Below are 17,588 nucleotides of genomic sequence, written 5' to 3'. Positions count from 1 at the left end.
TTAAATTAAGTATGAGGCTCCTCTAAGCATAGGGTCATGAGCCACTGCATGCCCAAGAAGCTAGCCTTGGATAAGGAGCCTAGACCGGTAATGAGAAACTTGGAAACTGACATCAACTCAGGAAGCGAAGCCTCACAACTCCCATAAAGAGAAGAAGGGGTTAACATCACTGCAGGGGTTCCAACCATGCTTTTGTGCTCCCTACTCCACATCTCATTGACGTCAGGTTGAATTTGAATTACGTGGATGCTGGGAAAGATTGAAGGCAGGAGAAGGGGAAGACAGAGGATGAGATGGTTGGATGGCATCACCTACGCAATGGACATGAGTTTAAGTAGCTTCCTGGAGTTGGTGATGGACAGGAAAGCTTGGTGTGCTGCAGCCCATGGGGTTGCAGAGTTGGACATGACTGAGTGACTGAACTGAACTGAGATCAGCACATGATGCAACCCCACTATAAACGTTAAGCTGCTAAGAGGTTGGAAATCCACATTAGAATTACATTTTTGTATCTTCTGATTTATTCAAGGATTCACTGTAACTTAAAACTCAGATTTAAGATGTGTCAAAAGAAGTCCTTAAATTTTTTTGCTGAGTAAAAATGTCGATCTGCCCTGAGTCATCTGCCAAAGGCAATATCAAATTTAATCTATTGTGTAATTTACAGGGAAAGCAAACTGCATTACCATGAGTTCTCGAAGTGCTTCAAAAAAGAAAAGTTAAAAAAATTAAGTATGATAATATGTCTTCTTCACATAAACAGCTAATTATTTTACTTACTAAAGAGGTTGCCTTTTCATATTTTTTTTTTTTTTTCGGAAGGTCATGAACTAATCTGTGCAAGGAGGATTTTATTTTATGACTGCCTGGACTCTTTGGGTAAGAATATGATACAAGGCTCTCTCTGTTTTTTTTTAAGGAAGCTGCCTAATATTTTACAGGACTATATTTCTCCAAAGTGCTTTTATATACAAGCCAGTCTAAGTGCAATTGGTCAGGAGGTTTCCTGACCAAGAGGTTTCCAGGTAGCAAGTTATTTAATGTTGATGTAATAGAAGATTATTTTTCCAGGAGATTTTTCTCTCTGGCATGGGTCTCTGATGTTACTCTACCTTTTATGTCTCAAAGTTCTCACCCCAGCAGATGCTAAAACTTGACTCATCTGTTTTGACAAAAATTGCTTCCTTGTGGCTTTGAGAATCATATATTTGAGCTTTAAAATATGTGCCATGCCCCGAATCAGGCAGCTGGTGACCCAGGTAGATTGGACAACCCTCCTGACTCATGCTTACCTGCTTCACGTTATGTAATGTGGCAAAACAATACTTAACAAGCTCCTGCAAAGCTAACAAAGAAAGCAAAGCTGCCATGTGTCATTGTCACAGTGTCCAGAAGTTTGGGGGATATTTTTAGTTAATCTTTCTATTGTGGAGTCTCTAGGGTTGTGATGGCAGTTGTGTGGTGGTGGTTATTTGGCAAGAATTGAAATTAGAGGCTTCTGTCAACCTGACTTCTGATTCCAACAAACAGCATAAGCTAGGTTCATAGGAAAGAACCTGGGTGGCAATAGCATTTTCTCTTTAATCTCTTGATTTGTACCAAGTTGTGTATTTTAGAAGAGAGGAAAGAGTGGCATTAGGAGACACAAATACAAATTTATTCAGATCACCAGCTAAGGTTGTTCAGAGTGGTTTGCCAAATAGTTTCAGCAACTAGCACTGATTGAGTGCTTACTGTGTACAACCCTAAGCACTTTACATGCTTTATCTCATTCCATCTTCACAATAGCCCAGTTAGACAGATAATATTTTCTCAGTGACCAAGATATCATAGTAGTAAATGTCAGAGGGAAGGTTTGAACCCAAGATAGGGCCATATTTTAACACTGAATGATTCTATCTAGGTTAACTGACTTTCCATCCTCCTTTAAAATGTTGCCTGTTTTTTTTCTCCTACTAATAGAACCAATTTTCCCTCCACCAACCCAGACATGATTTCAGCACTAAATGGAAGTACTTGAGGCTATACAAAAGTCACTTACATTCTTGCATGAAACTCTCTCTCAAATAACCCCCAATTTACACCTGGCAGAAGATGCAGTTTTCCTGTGTGCAGCTGGGGGAAGGGTGTAGACTCGGAAGCACACCCACAACAGAGCAGAACTGTAGGCCTGACCGCACAGAGCTCCTCTGGGACTGCTTATTTACATTAGCCACTGTCGAAACTTCTGAAACTTTTCTCGGAGATAGGTGTTGCCAAGAACCCTAGGGGAAGTTAGATGCTTTATCTTTTGCGCGCATACGAAGTTTACGTCTTCAGAGAGCGTGGGTGGGTGTGACTTCCAGGAGCTAATCGTCCTGTCCAGTCATATGCAAATCTGGACTCCTGTTTCTGTGGAGGTGCAAACACAAACATAGGTGACAATTTGGTTGCTGACGTGCATGGGAATGCACTTGCCCAGTAGAGGGTTAGATTGTCTCCATGTAGACCGTGTGATAGTGTGAACTTAATTTCGATCGCCTGGTCTAGATGAGGGGTGTTTGGGTCGTAAAAGTTCCACCTGCAGCCAGGCAGCTTGCTGCATTGCTCACGATGGTGTGGGGCCCTGTAGACCAGTGGGGTCAATCCAGGGCTTCACTGGACTGTCCGCGGGCGGCTCCGCCCCGCCCCCAGAATCCCGGCTCCGCTCAGTTCCCCAGCGCCCCGACTGGCCCCGCCCCCAGAGCCCCAACAGGCCCCGCCTCCAATACCGGGCGCTTGGGAGGCACGGCTGCCCCAGTTCCGTAAACACTCCTCTCCCCGCCCCTAGCAGTACACGGACTGCACCACTCTCAGCCCAAGGGGGGGAACCGTTCCCTCTGGCATCCAAAATACCCCCAATCCAAGCTCTCCTGGCTCTCTTTCATTCGAAGTTGAGGCAGGTGTTTTCTATGAGGTCAGGTCTGTCAGAACTCTGACATCAAAGCTGAAGTGCCCTAGATTTACCCCTCTCCTTGATGCGGTTTCCCCCCCGCTCTCCGCTTACGTGGTGGCCACTCCGTGGCTGCCTCTCTAGAGTCCCTCCTGGCCCTTTAAATACCGCGTGGGGGGGCCGGGGAGGCTGAGGGTTAATGGACTGGTGAGTTTCCAAGGTGTTTGTGTGGTCCTGGGCGAGGGAACACTCAAAGACCCCGGACGAGGAATCCTTCAGTCGTCTTTCTCCTCCGCCTGTCTTCGTGCCGGAGCCGGTGCGTACCATCCCCGGGGAAGGGATCGCGGGCTCTGAGGTGACGGGCCAGATTGGCAGAGGGGGACGCGTCACCACAGTAGCTGCCCGACGGCCTCCCCCACTTCACCTCGGAGCTGCGTCCTGGGACCCGCGGCCAGGGGCGGTAGAGCCCGGCTTCTCGCTTCCCCAACCCCCTCCCCATATCCCTTGTTTGACCTCGAACCGCCGTCCCGCGTGGGAGCGGGGCGCGGGTACCGAGTGGCCGCGGCGGGTGTTGGGGCGGCCGCGGGCTTCGGGCCCTGGAGGGGCCGGGGTCGTGGCCGCTTGGCCTCTGTTTACCTCCCGCTGGGCCCTTGCCAGCGACGGCGCCACGAGCGGCTTCCCACCATCCGGGCTCCGGGAGGGGGCACCTTGTAGCCCGCGACCGCTGGCCCGGCTAGGGTGGGTGAACCGAGCCGTGGTCAGGCCCCGGAGGGGCTCCGATCGTGTGTTTGGGGTTTGTTGCCGGGGTTTCCTCGGTACTCGCCTCGGCCTCCGCTGTCCCCTCCCCCAAGGGTTTGTTTTGACAGGAAACGTGCTGCTGAAGGGGAGGGGCGCCCAGGGGACGTGGGCGAGGGGTGTGCAGATGCGTTCCCGCGACGGTACCCTCAGTTACCGGGAGGAGGCGGGACATGCGGGTCAAGCCCGGGTTCGAACCCCTGAGGCCCTCCGGGGTGGCTTGTGCTTCCCAAGGCTGCTACTTTGGATGGTGCCACTCCAGGTCACAGCGATGGTTTGGGGTGGCACGTGGACGAACATGGTTAAGTGTTTTCATTAGTATTAAGGAAAACTGTTCCGTTAAACCGAGCGATTTCACAGTGATAGAAAGTTTCCTTTCAAAGCAAATCTATTTAAATGCAAAAATCTCGTCCAGATAAAGAGAAGTGTTTGCTAGAGCACAGGTGAGGATTGAGATGTGGAAACAGACGTGAAGAGAGGTCGTCAAGTGACTAAGTCTTGGGAAACATCATCTTCAATGGTTATCCTGTTACTTTCACGTTGAAGAAACTAGAGAAGCTGTCTTTGTCCCCAGTGGGCCCCTTGGCCCCCAAGATCCCTGTGGTCCCATGGTCTCCAGCCCAGTCAAAAACCTTGCTCTGTCCAACCTGCCAAATTTAATGAGGCTATGGCAGTGGTTCCCACTTTAGGGTCGCCCAGCCTGCCTTTTCCTCTTGCCTCCTGGGATTTCATCTATCATCCTGGCAGCCCCTGGAGGTTGCCTGACTTAAAGTAACCCAGGGCTGAAGATACCCAGTCGTGTATGAAGCAGCTTCAGTGCCCTTTTGTGGAGGGTTGAGGGCCCAGAGGAGGAAACAGGTACTAAAACAGGTCAGCCAGAGGTGGGAGAAGTGTTTTCAAGTGTGCACAGTGCCTAGAAATCCTTTCCCTGATGCTGTAATGTTATGGGTGGCATGAACATTTGCTTTTTTAAAACAATGACTGGCTTTGTTGGCCTTTATCTAGCCCTTTGTTGGCTCTAATTTGATGAAGACCAGTATTCTGTAGCTGAATGGAGCAGGCATCTACCTCTCTGCTCTATGGTTTTTGCTTTGCTGCGTGTGGATAACTCTTTAGCACTGCTATTGTTTAGGAGTGGTTCTAAAGCAGCACTTTGCAGAAGATGAAGATTTTCCATATCATCTGCAGGGTTTTCTTCAAAGTCCAACCTGACTCCTGTGACTCCCTACCCTTTACAACAGATATATGAATGCTTGTCCTTGCACCTGACCTTGATCGGGTCTTGAAAGATGATACCTGCTAGATGTTTCTTGAAATTTTCTCTTTTTCATGACTTAACCTTAATTGGCTGGGTTCCATTCCTCAGGGCGCTGCTGGATAATCTGAGTAATTCACTTCAAAATGCTTCTGACTCATGCTAGCTGTAAGCAATTAACCTCCTTGATAATATTTGGGTTTTACAGAGGGATTTTGCAGTTCATAAAGAAAAGCTCCCTGATGGAGGATTTTCAGTCACTCTAGTGTGGTGGGTGAGAATAATTTTGGTCAATGAACTCTTTCAGTGATGCCCTTTGTGATATGGCACTTGAGCAAACACCCTGGGGGGAAGGTCAGCTTGTTATCACATGTGCAAGGGTCCATGTGGTGATGGATAGATCAGTTCAGCAGCATGGGAGTGGAAAGAATGAACAGTTCTCCACATTTTCTCTAGGCATCCTAGAGTGGTAAAGAGCACAGGCTTTAGGGATCCACTGCCTGGATTAGAGTTGTGCCTCTGCCACTGCTGTGAACCCTAGAGCAAATTATTTAACCTCTCTGAGCCTCAGGTTCTTCCCTCTAAAAAGAGAATAATGGTGATTCCTTTGCTAACAAGGTTATAATGAAGATTCAAGAAGATAAAACATTTTAAGCACTTATTATAGGGGCTGAGTCATAGTAAGTACTCAATAACTGTTACCTCCAATTGTTATTTTTTGCTACCAGTTTAGCATTAGGAGGGTGGAAAGTTACAATGTGAAAGTTTCCTTAAGCTCTGGGACTGTGAGTCTTTGCTAATTTGAATTATTGGTGCCTTGGAAATGGGTTGAAATAGGCACTGGAAATTGGAGGAAGAAGACATAGCTTCTTCCTGAAAGGAGTTTAACATTTAGTGGGGAGACAGATTTGCAGACAACTATCTTTCCAGGACCACATAATGGGAATATAAACAATGTGACTGAGGCAGAGGAGAAAGGTAACCCAAGTTGTCTTGTGAATAGTGTGACTTAATTTGTTCATCAGTGATGCTCACTGAGCTCTTGCTCTATCCCAGGCAGCATTCTAAGCTCTAAGATGACTATTAAATGGAATTAGTAGGGAACTCAAGGAAGGTCACTTTGAAGTTGTAACATTTGCTTTCAAGTCTGAATGACAACAAGGCTCCAACCACACAGAGATCAGGGAAAAGAACAACCCACTGGAAGGGAATAGCAGGTACAAGTGCTCCAAAGAAGGAAGTTTGGCATGTCAGAGTGACCCAAAGTAAGTCATTATGTTCAGAATATGAAGAATTAGGGGGAGAATGGTAACAGAATAAAGTGGACAAAGGCCAAATCACAGAAGGATTATAAACCACTGCCAAGAGACCTTGTAGGAAAAGGGGACCCACCTGGAGAAGAACACTTAAAAGGGATTTCTTTTGCCTTTTCTGAAGGGTTCTGGACAATTTCTTGTTTTATTCATTAGGCACTGTTCAAGAAGGACATTGGGAAAGTTTGACTGTCTAGAAGAGATTTTGTAATAGAGTGCTATCTAAGCTAGCATAGCAGTGGGAACAATCAAGATCATAAAACTATGGGAGACTGGACTGTTCTGAATGAGACTTGAACTTTTAGTACAGTACTACTTCTTCTAACCTTTTACTCTGCAGTCATTTCAAACTTACAGAAAAAGTTGCAAGAACAGTACAAAGAACTGCTCCCTATTGTCTACCTTTTACTCATATTCACCTATTAGCATTTTGTTCCATAGGCTTCATTGTTTTCTCTTTTTCTCTCATTTGAATCATTGGAGAGAAAGTTGCATATATCATAGGGCTTTATTCCTCAATGCATAATCACAGCATACTTATCAACTTCAGTAAATTTGACATTATAATACAGACAGTAGATTCAAGTACTGTAACCGTGTTGTCAACTGATGCAATAATGTTTGTTATAGCATTTTTTAATTTGGTACAGGATACAATCTGGGATCATCTACTGCCCTCAGTTGTCAAGTCTCCTTTCATTATCCTCAACCTTTCTTTGTTTTTTATGACACTGACATGTTTTAAAAATTCATAATTTCTAATAAGAATAAAATAATATTTCATATCTGTCAAGCACTTAGTAGGAATTTAAATACATCGACTTTCAATTATAACAATTCTATAAGGTAGATAATACGGCTGTCCCCAATTCATCAAGGGTAAGTTCCCTGTCTCCAGTCTATAAGTATCAGGAGTCGAGATAAAGAATCCAGGCCTCCTGGCTCCAGAGCCAGTGTCCTAACTGCCTTGGTGACATGTGCATGGCGACTGGTGGATCTTTGCAGTTCTGAACCGGTGCAGGATCATTTGCAGGTAGATTTTGCTGCAGAAAGAAAATAAGAAAGTAAAGTCAGTTATCTGGACGCAGCCTGAGGATCACTAGCAAATTAAAAATTGATTTCCCCCTTATATGTGGTGAAATGCAGGATGAGCCCCTTCAGGTCTCTGTAACTTGTTCCCTCTTCTCTAAAATGCCAGTGGTCATATAGCTATTCATTCCACAATAAATATTTAAGTGATAACATGTGATAACAAGCTGGAGGCCTCCTGCCTCCCAGTCATTGACCTTGGAAGGAATGATTATGCTGCCCTTATTATTATAAAATGTGGAACAGTACAATGAAAAATGTGATTATTTTCTTTGAATAGTGATACACCATAGTGCTGGAGACTGTTTTGGTGTTACCTCCTCTCTTCACATTGACCTTACCTTTGGCCATTGAGTAAATCCTCCCATGTGGGATGAGATGTGGTGTTCCCGGAAAGTTGTCCAGTTTGTTTGTGAGTTGCACCCATGAAGGTTAAGTAGATCTAGTTTGTCGGTATTAGAAGCATTACATTTCTTAAAGAAACAACCTGCTTTTGTTGTCACTATTCTAAGAGAGAATCCAAAATAGCTTTAAAGGCAGTCTAATTACCCTTAATGCTTTTGAGTCAAGTAGCTTTGTCCCCAGGTGACCTATGTGGACACCTGAGACCAAGAAAGGTAAGAGCAAGTATGAAGGAACTTGCAGAAGACTATACCATGATGCGCTATTTGCTTTTGATTTTTGTATTTCAAACAAATGCAAGAGTTCTGCCCTAGGTCAACTCCCAGTCTTTGTTATCTGTAGGAGAACATGCTTTTATCACCATGGAATGAAACTATTCTTCCCTCCAGAGTTTCCAAAGCCTAAAATGATGATAATAACAACTATCGAAGCAAATAATACTAACAACAGCAAACATCTGTATCCTGTTTACTCTGTATCAGACATTGTTCTAATATACACTGCCTGAATGAAGTCTCTCACCAACCCTATGAGTTAGGTATTATTAATTTGAGAATGCAGGCCATTTCTTTTGGCCTCAAAGAAAAGTTTCTGCTCAGATCCATGAAAACCCAATTGTCTTGTAGAGGCTTCTACCAATTAAACAGGATTTCTGAACATTTTGACGCTTTTACATTTTCTTTACATTCCCTATGCCAGAAACTCTACTTCCAGTGAATTGTTGGAAGAAAGCAAGCTGTGTATGTGCTATGCTCAATCACTTCAGTTGTGTCCAACTTTTTGCCACCCCGTGGACTGTAGCCCACCAGGCTCCTCTGTTCATGGGATTTTCCAGGCAAGAATACTGGAGTGGGTTGCCATTCCCTCCTTTAGGATATCTTCCCAACCCAGGGATTGAACGTTCGGTTCCTGCATCTCCTGCATTGCAGGCAGATTCTTTACCCACTGAGCCAGCTGGGGAGCCTGGAAGAAAGCATAGTTGCATGTTATTGAGCATGTCTGCCACGAAACATTTGATTTCTCAGAACTTCTAGTGATGTGATGCTTCACAGAACTCTGGGTTTATATAGCATTTTAGCAGTTCCTCATAAAAGGCACCTAATAGCTGGCCCAACCCCCTCAGAAAAATGAGGTGAAGAGAGCAGATGCATTGTGGGTGAAGTTATGCAGCAAATCAACAGCAGAGTCAGGCCTCACACCTGGCACTTCTACCTCCCAACCTGGAGCTTTTCATTTTTTAAAAATCTTTGTACTTAGCTGCCTCGTTAAACACAATTAAGAAACCTATGAGGTATGCCATTCAGTTGGAGTATAAAAATGAAATGGACAGTTTTAGCTATTAACCTAGTTCATAAATTCCAACGGATGAAAAGCTTTTATTCACTTTTACCTAGAAAAATAGCCAAAGTGAAGAGAAATGATCTCAGAGCATCATGGCACAGTTGTCACAGTTGAATGAATGAAAGAAATAATAAAGTGGAAGCAGAGCTTAAGGTATTCTAGTTTAAGAGTATGACAGGACCAGGGAATATTGAGTCCTAAGCCTCATGAGGCAGGTAGAGGTGGTAGGTTCTTTGTTCCAGGCCTTAACCTGTGCAGCAGCAGGTCTGTAAATGTGGAATATCAGTTTGCAAATGTTCTGGTTGCAATTGTACCAGATGGGATTCGGGGATTCCGATTCAGCTGACACTGAATAAATGCTTGTCACACACACTTGACACTGATGGTGGACGAGACACAGTCCTGCCTTAGTAAGGGGAGTCAGAAGTAGCCAGGGGAGGAAAATAGCTATGAGAGTCTAAGTACTATTGGGCAGATACCGGAGATGTGCTGCAGGTGGACGGAGAAGAGTGCCCTTAGCTCTGGCCAGGCGTAGAGGGAGGGCTTACCTGGTTTCCTTTCCTCAAAAACCAGCATTTTCAAGAAATTCCACCCATGAGAAGTAAAACATTGGCAAAGAGAGAAAGCCAGAGGGAAGGGCAAGCAGTCCATTTCGGGACTTGGGGATTGGTGGAACTGAAAGGATTAGAGTGGACCATTTTCTTCTTCCTCTAGCCCCAGCCACACCCACACCCTCTTCTATCAGATGGGAGTTAAAGCGCAAGGCTAGTTTGCCTGGAGTAAAGGAGGTAAGCCCACCACTGAGAATGCCAGGGGTCAGACCTTTTGTACTTTGTGTCCAAGGTGTTTGGTTTTGGGACTCTGGGAGTAGTGTCTCTATGGGGAAGCTTCCTGGCAGCTCCAGCACCACCCCACTCCTTCCCCATCAGTCTGCAGAGGCAGCCTCTGAGTTGGTGATTTTCTGTTTGCAAAAGTGGAGGGCTGAGCAAGGGTGCATTTCTACAAGTGGCACGACTGTAGAGACTGCTTGGGTGAGGCCAAGGGCAAGTGCCCTTGACTTCTGACCTTCAGTAAGTCCCTCTTAGGCCCATCCATTTCTCTGTCGTCACCCAGAGGATAAAAAAATAGCCCTGTTTCTCTCAGCAAAGGCTCAAGCCCTCTACTTGGTCCCCAGCCTGCCTCTCCCTTCTGGTGCTTCCTCAGCAGTGCCTTGGTGTCCCCTTCCTTGCCCTCCAGCATCTGACACACAGCTTTAGGTAACTGGACTTTAGAGCCACGAGAGGATGACCTTGCATATTTTGTTCACTGTTACTTTTCCCTGGGCTGGTGCACAGTAGGTGCTTAATACATTTAAAAGGGACCATTCAATAAAGGACAAAAATGGTATGGACCTAACAGAAGCAGAAGATATTAAGAAGAGGTGGCAAGAATACATAGAAGAACTATACAAAAAAGATCTTTACGATCCAGGTAATCACAATGGTGTGATCACTCACCTAGAGCCAGACATCCTGGAATGTGAAGTCAAGTGGGCCTTAGAAAGCATCACTATGAACAAAGCTAGTAGAGGTGATGGATTTCCAGTTGAGCTATTTCAAATTCTGAAAGATGATGCTGTGAAAGTGCTGCACTCAATATGCAAGCAAATTTGGAAAACTCAGCAGTGGCTCCAGGACTGGAAAAGGTCAGTTTTCATTCCAATTCCAAAGAAAGGCAATGCCAAAGAATGCTCAAACTACCACACAATTGCACTCATCTCACACGCTAGTAAAGTAATGCTCAAAATTCTCCGAGCCAGGCTTCAGCAATATGTGAACCGTGAACTTCCAGATGTTCAAACTGGTTTTAGAAAAGACAGAGGAACCAGAGATCAAATTGCCAACATCTGCTGGATCATCGAAAAAGCAAGAGAGTTCCAGAAAAACATCTATTTCTGCTTTATTGACTATGCCAAAGCCTTTGACTGTGTGGATCACAATAAACTGTGGAAAATTCTGAAAGAGATGGAAATACCAGACTACCTGACCTGCCTCTTGAGAAACCTGTATGCATGTCAGGAAGCAACAGTTAGAACTGGGCATGGAACAACCGATTGGTTCCAAATAGGAAAAGGAGTACGTCAAGGCTATATATTGTCACCCTGCTTATTTAACTTCTATGCAGAGTACATCATGAGAAATGCTGGGCTGGAAGAAGCACAAGCTGGAGTCAAGATTGCTGGGAGAAATATCAATAACCTCAGATATGCAGATGACACCACCCTTATGGCACAAAGTCAAGAGGAACTAAAAAGCCTCTTGATGAAAGTGAAAGAGAAAAAGTTGGCTTAAAGCTCAACATTCAGAAAACAAAGATCATGGCATCTGGTCTCATCACTTCATGGGAAATAGATGGGGAAAGAGTGCAAGCAGTGTCAGACTTTATTTTTGGGGGCTCCAAAATCACTGCAGATGGTGATTGCAGCCATGAAGTTAAAAGACGCTTACTCCTTGGAAGAAAAGTTATGACCAACCTAGATAGCATATTCAAAAGCAGAGACATTACTTTGCCAACAAAGGTCCGTCTAGTCAAGGCTATGGTTTTTTCAGTGGTCGTGTATGGATGTGAGAGTTGGACTGTGAAGAAAGCTGAGCACCAAAGAGTTGATGCTTTTGAACTGTGGTGTTGGGGAAGACTCTTGAGAGTCCCTTGGACTGCAAGGAGATCCATCCAGTCCATTCTAAAGGAGATCAGTCCTGGGTGTTCATTGGAAGGAATGATGCTAAAGCTGAAACTCCAATACTTTGGGCACCTCATGCGAAGAGTTGACTCATTGGAAAAGACCCTGATGCTGGGTGGGATTGGGGGCAGGAGGAGAAGGGGACGACAGAGGATGAGATGGCTGGATGGCATCACCGACTCAATGGACATGAGTTTGAGTAAACTCTGGGAGTTGGTGATGGACAGGGAGGCCTGGCATGCTGGGATTCATGGGGTAGCAAAGAGTCAGACATGACTGAGCGACTGAACTGACTGACTGAAGGAACTTCAGGCATTTCCAGGCATTCTATGGGTAGTTGTGGTTTCATGTTCTGACAGTTTTAAAACCTCAGAGAACCTCATTGCTGGTTCAGGTTTAAAGACACTCGATGAACTCTTACTGTCATTACTATATACTCAGGATTTGAGGCGCCTTTCTCCTCGTGCCTGGGTTTCCCCTCAGTGTCAACTAGCACCACATTCATGTATCAGGGCCAGCTCCTTCACAGGCGTGGCTGAGGATCCTGGGTTCTGGCCTGAGCATCTGCATACCCCAGGTCTCCTTTCCAGGGAGTGACTGGGCCCACTGCCCAGCCCTGCCCCGGAAAGCAATCTGACGTCCCTGAAACAGCCCTGGATGTGGAGTCCAGGGACTGGCTTTATGGCACAGCAAGTCTCCCAGAGCCTGTTCTCCCCCAGCCTGTGAACCAGCATCTTTGTGCCTGCTTGTTCATTGGGTGGCTGTGGGTACTTGGTACATTATCAAGTACAAACCAAAGATTGGGCCTTATGCTGTATAGTGTGGCAGTTTGTGGCAAAATGAATGAGGAAAACCTATAGACTTGCCAGCCAGAGCTGTTACTTAGTAGCTCCTCTTTCTCCAGGAGGCTCACAGACAACTAAAGAGACTGATTTCAAAAATATTTTATGTAAAACAAAGACAGAGGAATAGTAATATCTAACATGTGAATGCTGTGCTAAGCACTTTAATAAGATGAATCCTGTTTCATCTTCAAGCAACCCCATGAGGTGAGTCTTTCAGCCCAGCTTTACTCTGGAGGGAAGAAGTTGAGTGACTTCTCCAAGGTCACCTGGCAAAAGACAGAACCAGCTTCTAACCTGGAGCCCCACACTCTTAACTCTTACCCCTTACCCTCCCATGCTTCAGCAGCCCTCAGAGGAGAGAGTATGTGCTCTGTTTAAGGATCTGTTCTTGGATCTGTTCTTGCTGGGAGCTGCTCCATGTTCACACTGAGTGTGTCCCGTGGGAGCTCATACCTGTGCCTCTGGAGTCCCTTTCTGAAGGCAGTCTTGCAGGCCTAGTGACAGGCTGGCCTGGGTGCCACGGGAGGAAGGAGGTCATCTGCTGGGGGCCTTTCCAGGGCTGTGACACAGAGGACGTGGCTGTCTCTGCTGGAAGAGATACGGGCACCACTGGTGGAAGCACCGCGGAAGGTTGATGCAGGGTCTGTTTGTCTGTGCAGGTGCTGTCTCTATCCACACTCCCGCGACACAAAATGCCCTTCAATGGTGAGAAGCAGTGTGTGGGCGAGGACCAGCCAAGCGATTCCGACTCTTCCCGGTTTTCTGAGAGCATGGCTTCTCTCAGTGACTACGAGTGCTCCAGGCAGAGCTTCACAAGCGACTCCTCCAGCAAATCCAGCTCTCCTGCCTGTAAGCCGACAGGGAGCAGAGCCTGGGGGGTGCTGGGCATGGTTCTAGACACACATGTTTGTTTTTTCTTTTAATCAATATTTTAAAAAATATTTATTTATTTATCTGGCTTGGCCAGCTCTCAGTTGCAGCCTGCAGGCCCTATTTTTAGTTGCAGCATGTGCACTCTTAGTTGTGGCATGTGGGATCTAGTTCCCTGACCAGGGATTGAACTCAGGCCCCCTGCATTGGGAGCGTGGAATCTTACTCACTGGACCACCAGGGAAGTCCCTAGATGCATGTTTGAGTGAGAGCAAAGTCCTGACTTCCCCTCCTTTCTAGACATACTGGAATATCACTGGAAGGGCACCCCAGCTGTCCTGTACACACTCTCAGCAATAAATAGCCACTGAATATTAAAAAGCAGAGACATTACTTTGCCAACAAAGGTCCATCTAGTGAAAGCTATGGTTTTTTCAGTAGTCATGTATGGATGTGAGAGTTGGACCATAAAGAAAGCTGAGCACCAAAGAATTGATGCTTTTGAACTGTGGTGTTGGAGAAGACTCTCGAGAGTCCCTTGAACTGCAAGGAGATCAAACCAGTCAATCCTAAAGGAAATCAGTCCTGTATATTCATTGGAAGGGCTGATGCTGAAACTGAAACTCCAATACTTTGGCCATCTAATGTGAAGAAGACTCATTGGAAAAGACCCTGATGCTGGGCAAGATTGAAGGCAGCAGAAGGGGATGACAGAGGATGAGATGTTTGGATGGCATCACTGACTCGATGGACATGAGTTTGAGTAAGCTCTGGGAGTTGACGATGGACAGGGAAGCCTGGCATGCTTCCCTACGAGGCCATAGGGTCTCAGAGTCAGACAGGACTAAGCAACTGAACTGAACTGAAGTTTACAGTCTGTCTGTTTTTATTTTCATCACTGTCTCTGATCTTTGGTTTGACTATAAATCAGGTCTTCCAACCCCACCCTGTCTTCTCTCTTACTTGGTAGAAAACTACTCCTCAAGATCTTTTTTTGAGTCACATTCAAGGAAGAATTCAAATCAGTCCTTTCTGATTTACATGGAAGGAAACTTACCCCAACTCAAGGGTCAGGCGGGAAGTGAAATAATCTAATGGGTTTCCTGCTGATTTCAAAAACTGTTGTGCAAATCACCCCAGAAAAGGGGTGCCCATGAGGAGAATTACTACACTAGGGATGTGAGAGTTAAAAGATGGCCATGGAGACGTCTTTTTCCTTTTTTGTGTGTGGACGCTAGAGATGTGCAAAGCAGTGTATTTGTCTTTTTTTTTTTTTTTTAGCTTTTTAATTGACATTTTATATAGGAAATATAACCTCCTAAGTTGTCAGTGCAAATGCAGAGAGAAGCAACTAACATTTAATATGATCAAATGCCCCCTTTGGAAAAAGCTTGTTCATCTGTATTTAAGTTAGTACATTCTCATTTTTTAAAACATGGAAAAGTAGATAGAAAAGAAAATATTGCCCTGGTAGGCTGCAGTCCATGTGGTCGCGAAGAGTCGGACACGACTGCGCAACTTCGCTTTCACTTTTCACTTTCATGCATCAGAGAAGGAAATGGCAACCCACTCCAGTGTTCTTGCCTGGAGAATCCCAGGGACGGGGGAGCCTGGTGGGCTGCCGTCTATGGGGTCGCACAGAGTCGGACACGACTGACGCGACTCAGCAGCAGCAGCAGCAGCAGCAGCAGCAACGTCACTCAAAGATGACAGCTGTGACGGTGTTTTGTCGTATTTTCGTTCTTCACACAGACGTACATGTGCACGTGTACTCTCTTTGCTTACTATTATAACTAAAACATTTACTCATGATAATGTATTTTTAAACATTTTTATGATTGCTAAGCTGCTAAGTCACTTCAGTCGTGTCCGACTCTGTGCGACCCCATAGACAGCAGCCCACCAGGCTCCCCCGTCCCTGGGATTCTCCAGGCAAGAACACTGGAGTGGGTCGCCGTTTCCTTCTCCAATGCAGGAAAGTGAAAAGTGAAAGTGAAGTTGCTCAGTCGTGTCCAACCCTCAGCGACCCCATGGACTTACTTTATCAAGTGAATGTACCATCAGTTTATTTAACTTCTGTTTATCATTGGGCATTTAGTTCATTTCCTTTTCTTTTTTTGCTTTACAAATAGTGCATTATGAACCTTGCAGTGCATAAAGCCTTTCGAGGAATTCCTTTGTATATAATTAGATTCCTGGACTAAAGGGTACAGACATTTTCAAGGAGAACGTTAATGGGGAAGAGAATTGGCAAAAGAATTTGTTAGCAGCCACCCAGCTTTCAGTGCTTTTTCTCATTCTTTATACTAAATACGGGGTTGACGTCTCCAGCAAGGCACCTGAGCGTCCTGAAAAAGGATTTTACTAATTGTGTACAACCATTCCTTCCATTCATTCCTCCTCCTCTTCTTCCTCTTCCATCTCCCTCTTCTCCACCATCTCCTTGTCTGCTTCTCATTTCTGAAATTATTTTAGATAGCAAAGCATTGGTGGCAGTCAGCATTATTTAAGGCAATGGTTTTTAATTAACAGAAGCTGAGAGTTCCAGGAATAATTTCAAAAAGACATGACTTACTAGAATAATTTTTGAATAATCTTTTTCAAATAACTGAAATAATTCTTTACTCCCTATTTCCTACTGAGAAGTAGATGATCAACTTATCAGATTTATTTTAATTATCTGTGTTTATGGAATTTTTGCCATGTTCCTTACTTAAATTATCTTGTTTAATCACTTCAGGACAGTCCTTCGAGCAGGTTAAGTTATGCTTCAGTGAGGTCAAATGGTAACCACCAATTAGCAAAACTTAGAATTGTGCTATACTGCATATACTTTTAGATATTATAGTTTTAAAAAATCAGTTAGTTCATAGTGAGCCAGCTTAAATTAATGTTATGAATTACAGTATAAAAAGTAGTCATCAATTTCCTGTAGAGTACATGTAATAGATGCAGATAGTAGTATGTGCTGAAAAATGAAGTGATTTAATTTTTAAAAGTAACTTGTAATAGCCTATATTAATAAAAAATTTCTAAGAAACATTTGACAGTTTATTATCAATACAGTAACTGAAGCTATCAAAGGAATTTTTTAATTTTTGAAGCCGTAAGTATCAAGCATGGGAATCTACCTGCTTTAGTATTCATTCTTCTTACTTGTAAAACCTTGAAAATAATACGCTGGAGTAGCTTAAATCTTGTGTGCATCAGAACGTGTCACTAGTTGGCAACTCCTCTTCCACAGCATTAACTGGTTTTTGTTTTCTTTTCAGCAACGAGCCCTCCCAGGGTTGTGACATTTGACGAAGTGATGGCTGCAGCAAGGAACTTGTCAAACATGACTCTTGCTCACGAGATAGCTGTAAATGAGAACTTTCAACTGAAACAGGACGCCCTCCCCGAGAGCAGGTAACCTGGAGGCGTCTGTTGTGCATGAACTGTGCTGCAGGCTCTGTGTGTGTGTATGTGTGTGTTCTGCAAACCCAAATATTCACATTGATTCCTAGACAGTCTCATATAATGTCTACTGGGAGTTAACAGTACAGTAAGCCCCTACATGTGAACCTTCAAGTTGCAGACTTTCAAAGATACGAATGTGCCCCTGTATGCCAGCTGTTGGACTGTGCTACTGTACTTTTAAAGGTACAATACTGTAAGATTAAAAATGTTTTCTTTTTTGTGTGTGCTTGTTTTTTGTGTATTACTTGTGTGCAAAGTATTATAAAACTATTACAATATAGTACTCTAGTACTCTATAGTCAATTGTGTGAGTTGGGTACCTAGTCTAACTTTGTTGGTGCAGGCATGCTAAGTCGCTTCAGTCATGTCTGACTCTTTGCAGTCTCATGGACTGTAGCCCACCAGGCTCCTCTGTCCATGGGATTCTCCAGGCAAGAATACTGGAGCAGGCTGCCATGCGAACAAATCAGACTTAAGGACGTGCTCTCAGAACTCATTCATATATAGGGGACTTACTATATTTAGTTCTCTAACAAGGTCTTTTATTTGTTTTCAAAACCATTTTTTAGGGTATATGTCACTCACAGAG

The 17,588-nt window shown here is 44.6% G+C and overlaps 1 protein-coding gene across 2 annotated transcripts in view; it reads left to right on the top strand.

Moving 5' to 3' along the window:
* The first annotated feature begins 3,072 nt into the window (after positions 1-3,072).
* The window catches only part of TCP11L2 (t-complex 11 like 2), a 38,755-nt gene continuing 24,239 nt past the window's right edge, over positions 3,073-17,588 (top strand). For both annotated transcript variants that reach the window (XM_055574890.1, XM_055574891.1), the window contains exons 1-3: positions 3,073-3,227; positions 13,330-13,519; positions 16,813-16,948. In XM_055574890.1, coding sequence (XP_055430865.1) covers positions 13,363-13,519; positions 16,813-16,948 — 293 coding nt within the window. In that variant the 5' untranslated portion in view covers positions 3,073-3,227; positions 13,330-13,362. The remainder of the gene's footprint in view (positions 3,228-13,329; positions 13,520-16,812; positions 16,949-17,588) is intronic.

Source organism: Bubalus kerabau, chromosome 1, assembly GCF_029407905.1.
Source record: "Bubalus kerabau isolate K-KA32 ecotype Philippines breed swamp buffalo chromosome 1, PCC_UOA_SB_1v2, whole genome shotgun sequence".
Classification (NCBI taxonomy): domain Eukaryota; kingdom Metazoa; phylum Chordata; class Mammalia; order Artiodactyla; family Bovidae; genus Bubalus; species Bubalus kerabau.
The sequence above is the reverse complement of the archived record's forward strand: the minus strand, read 5'-3'. Positions and strand labels throughout refer to the sequence as shown.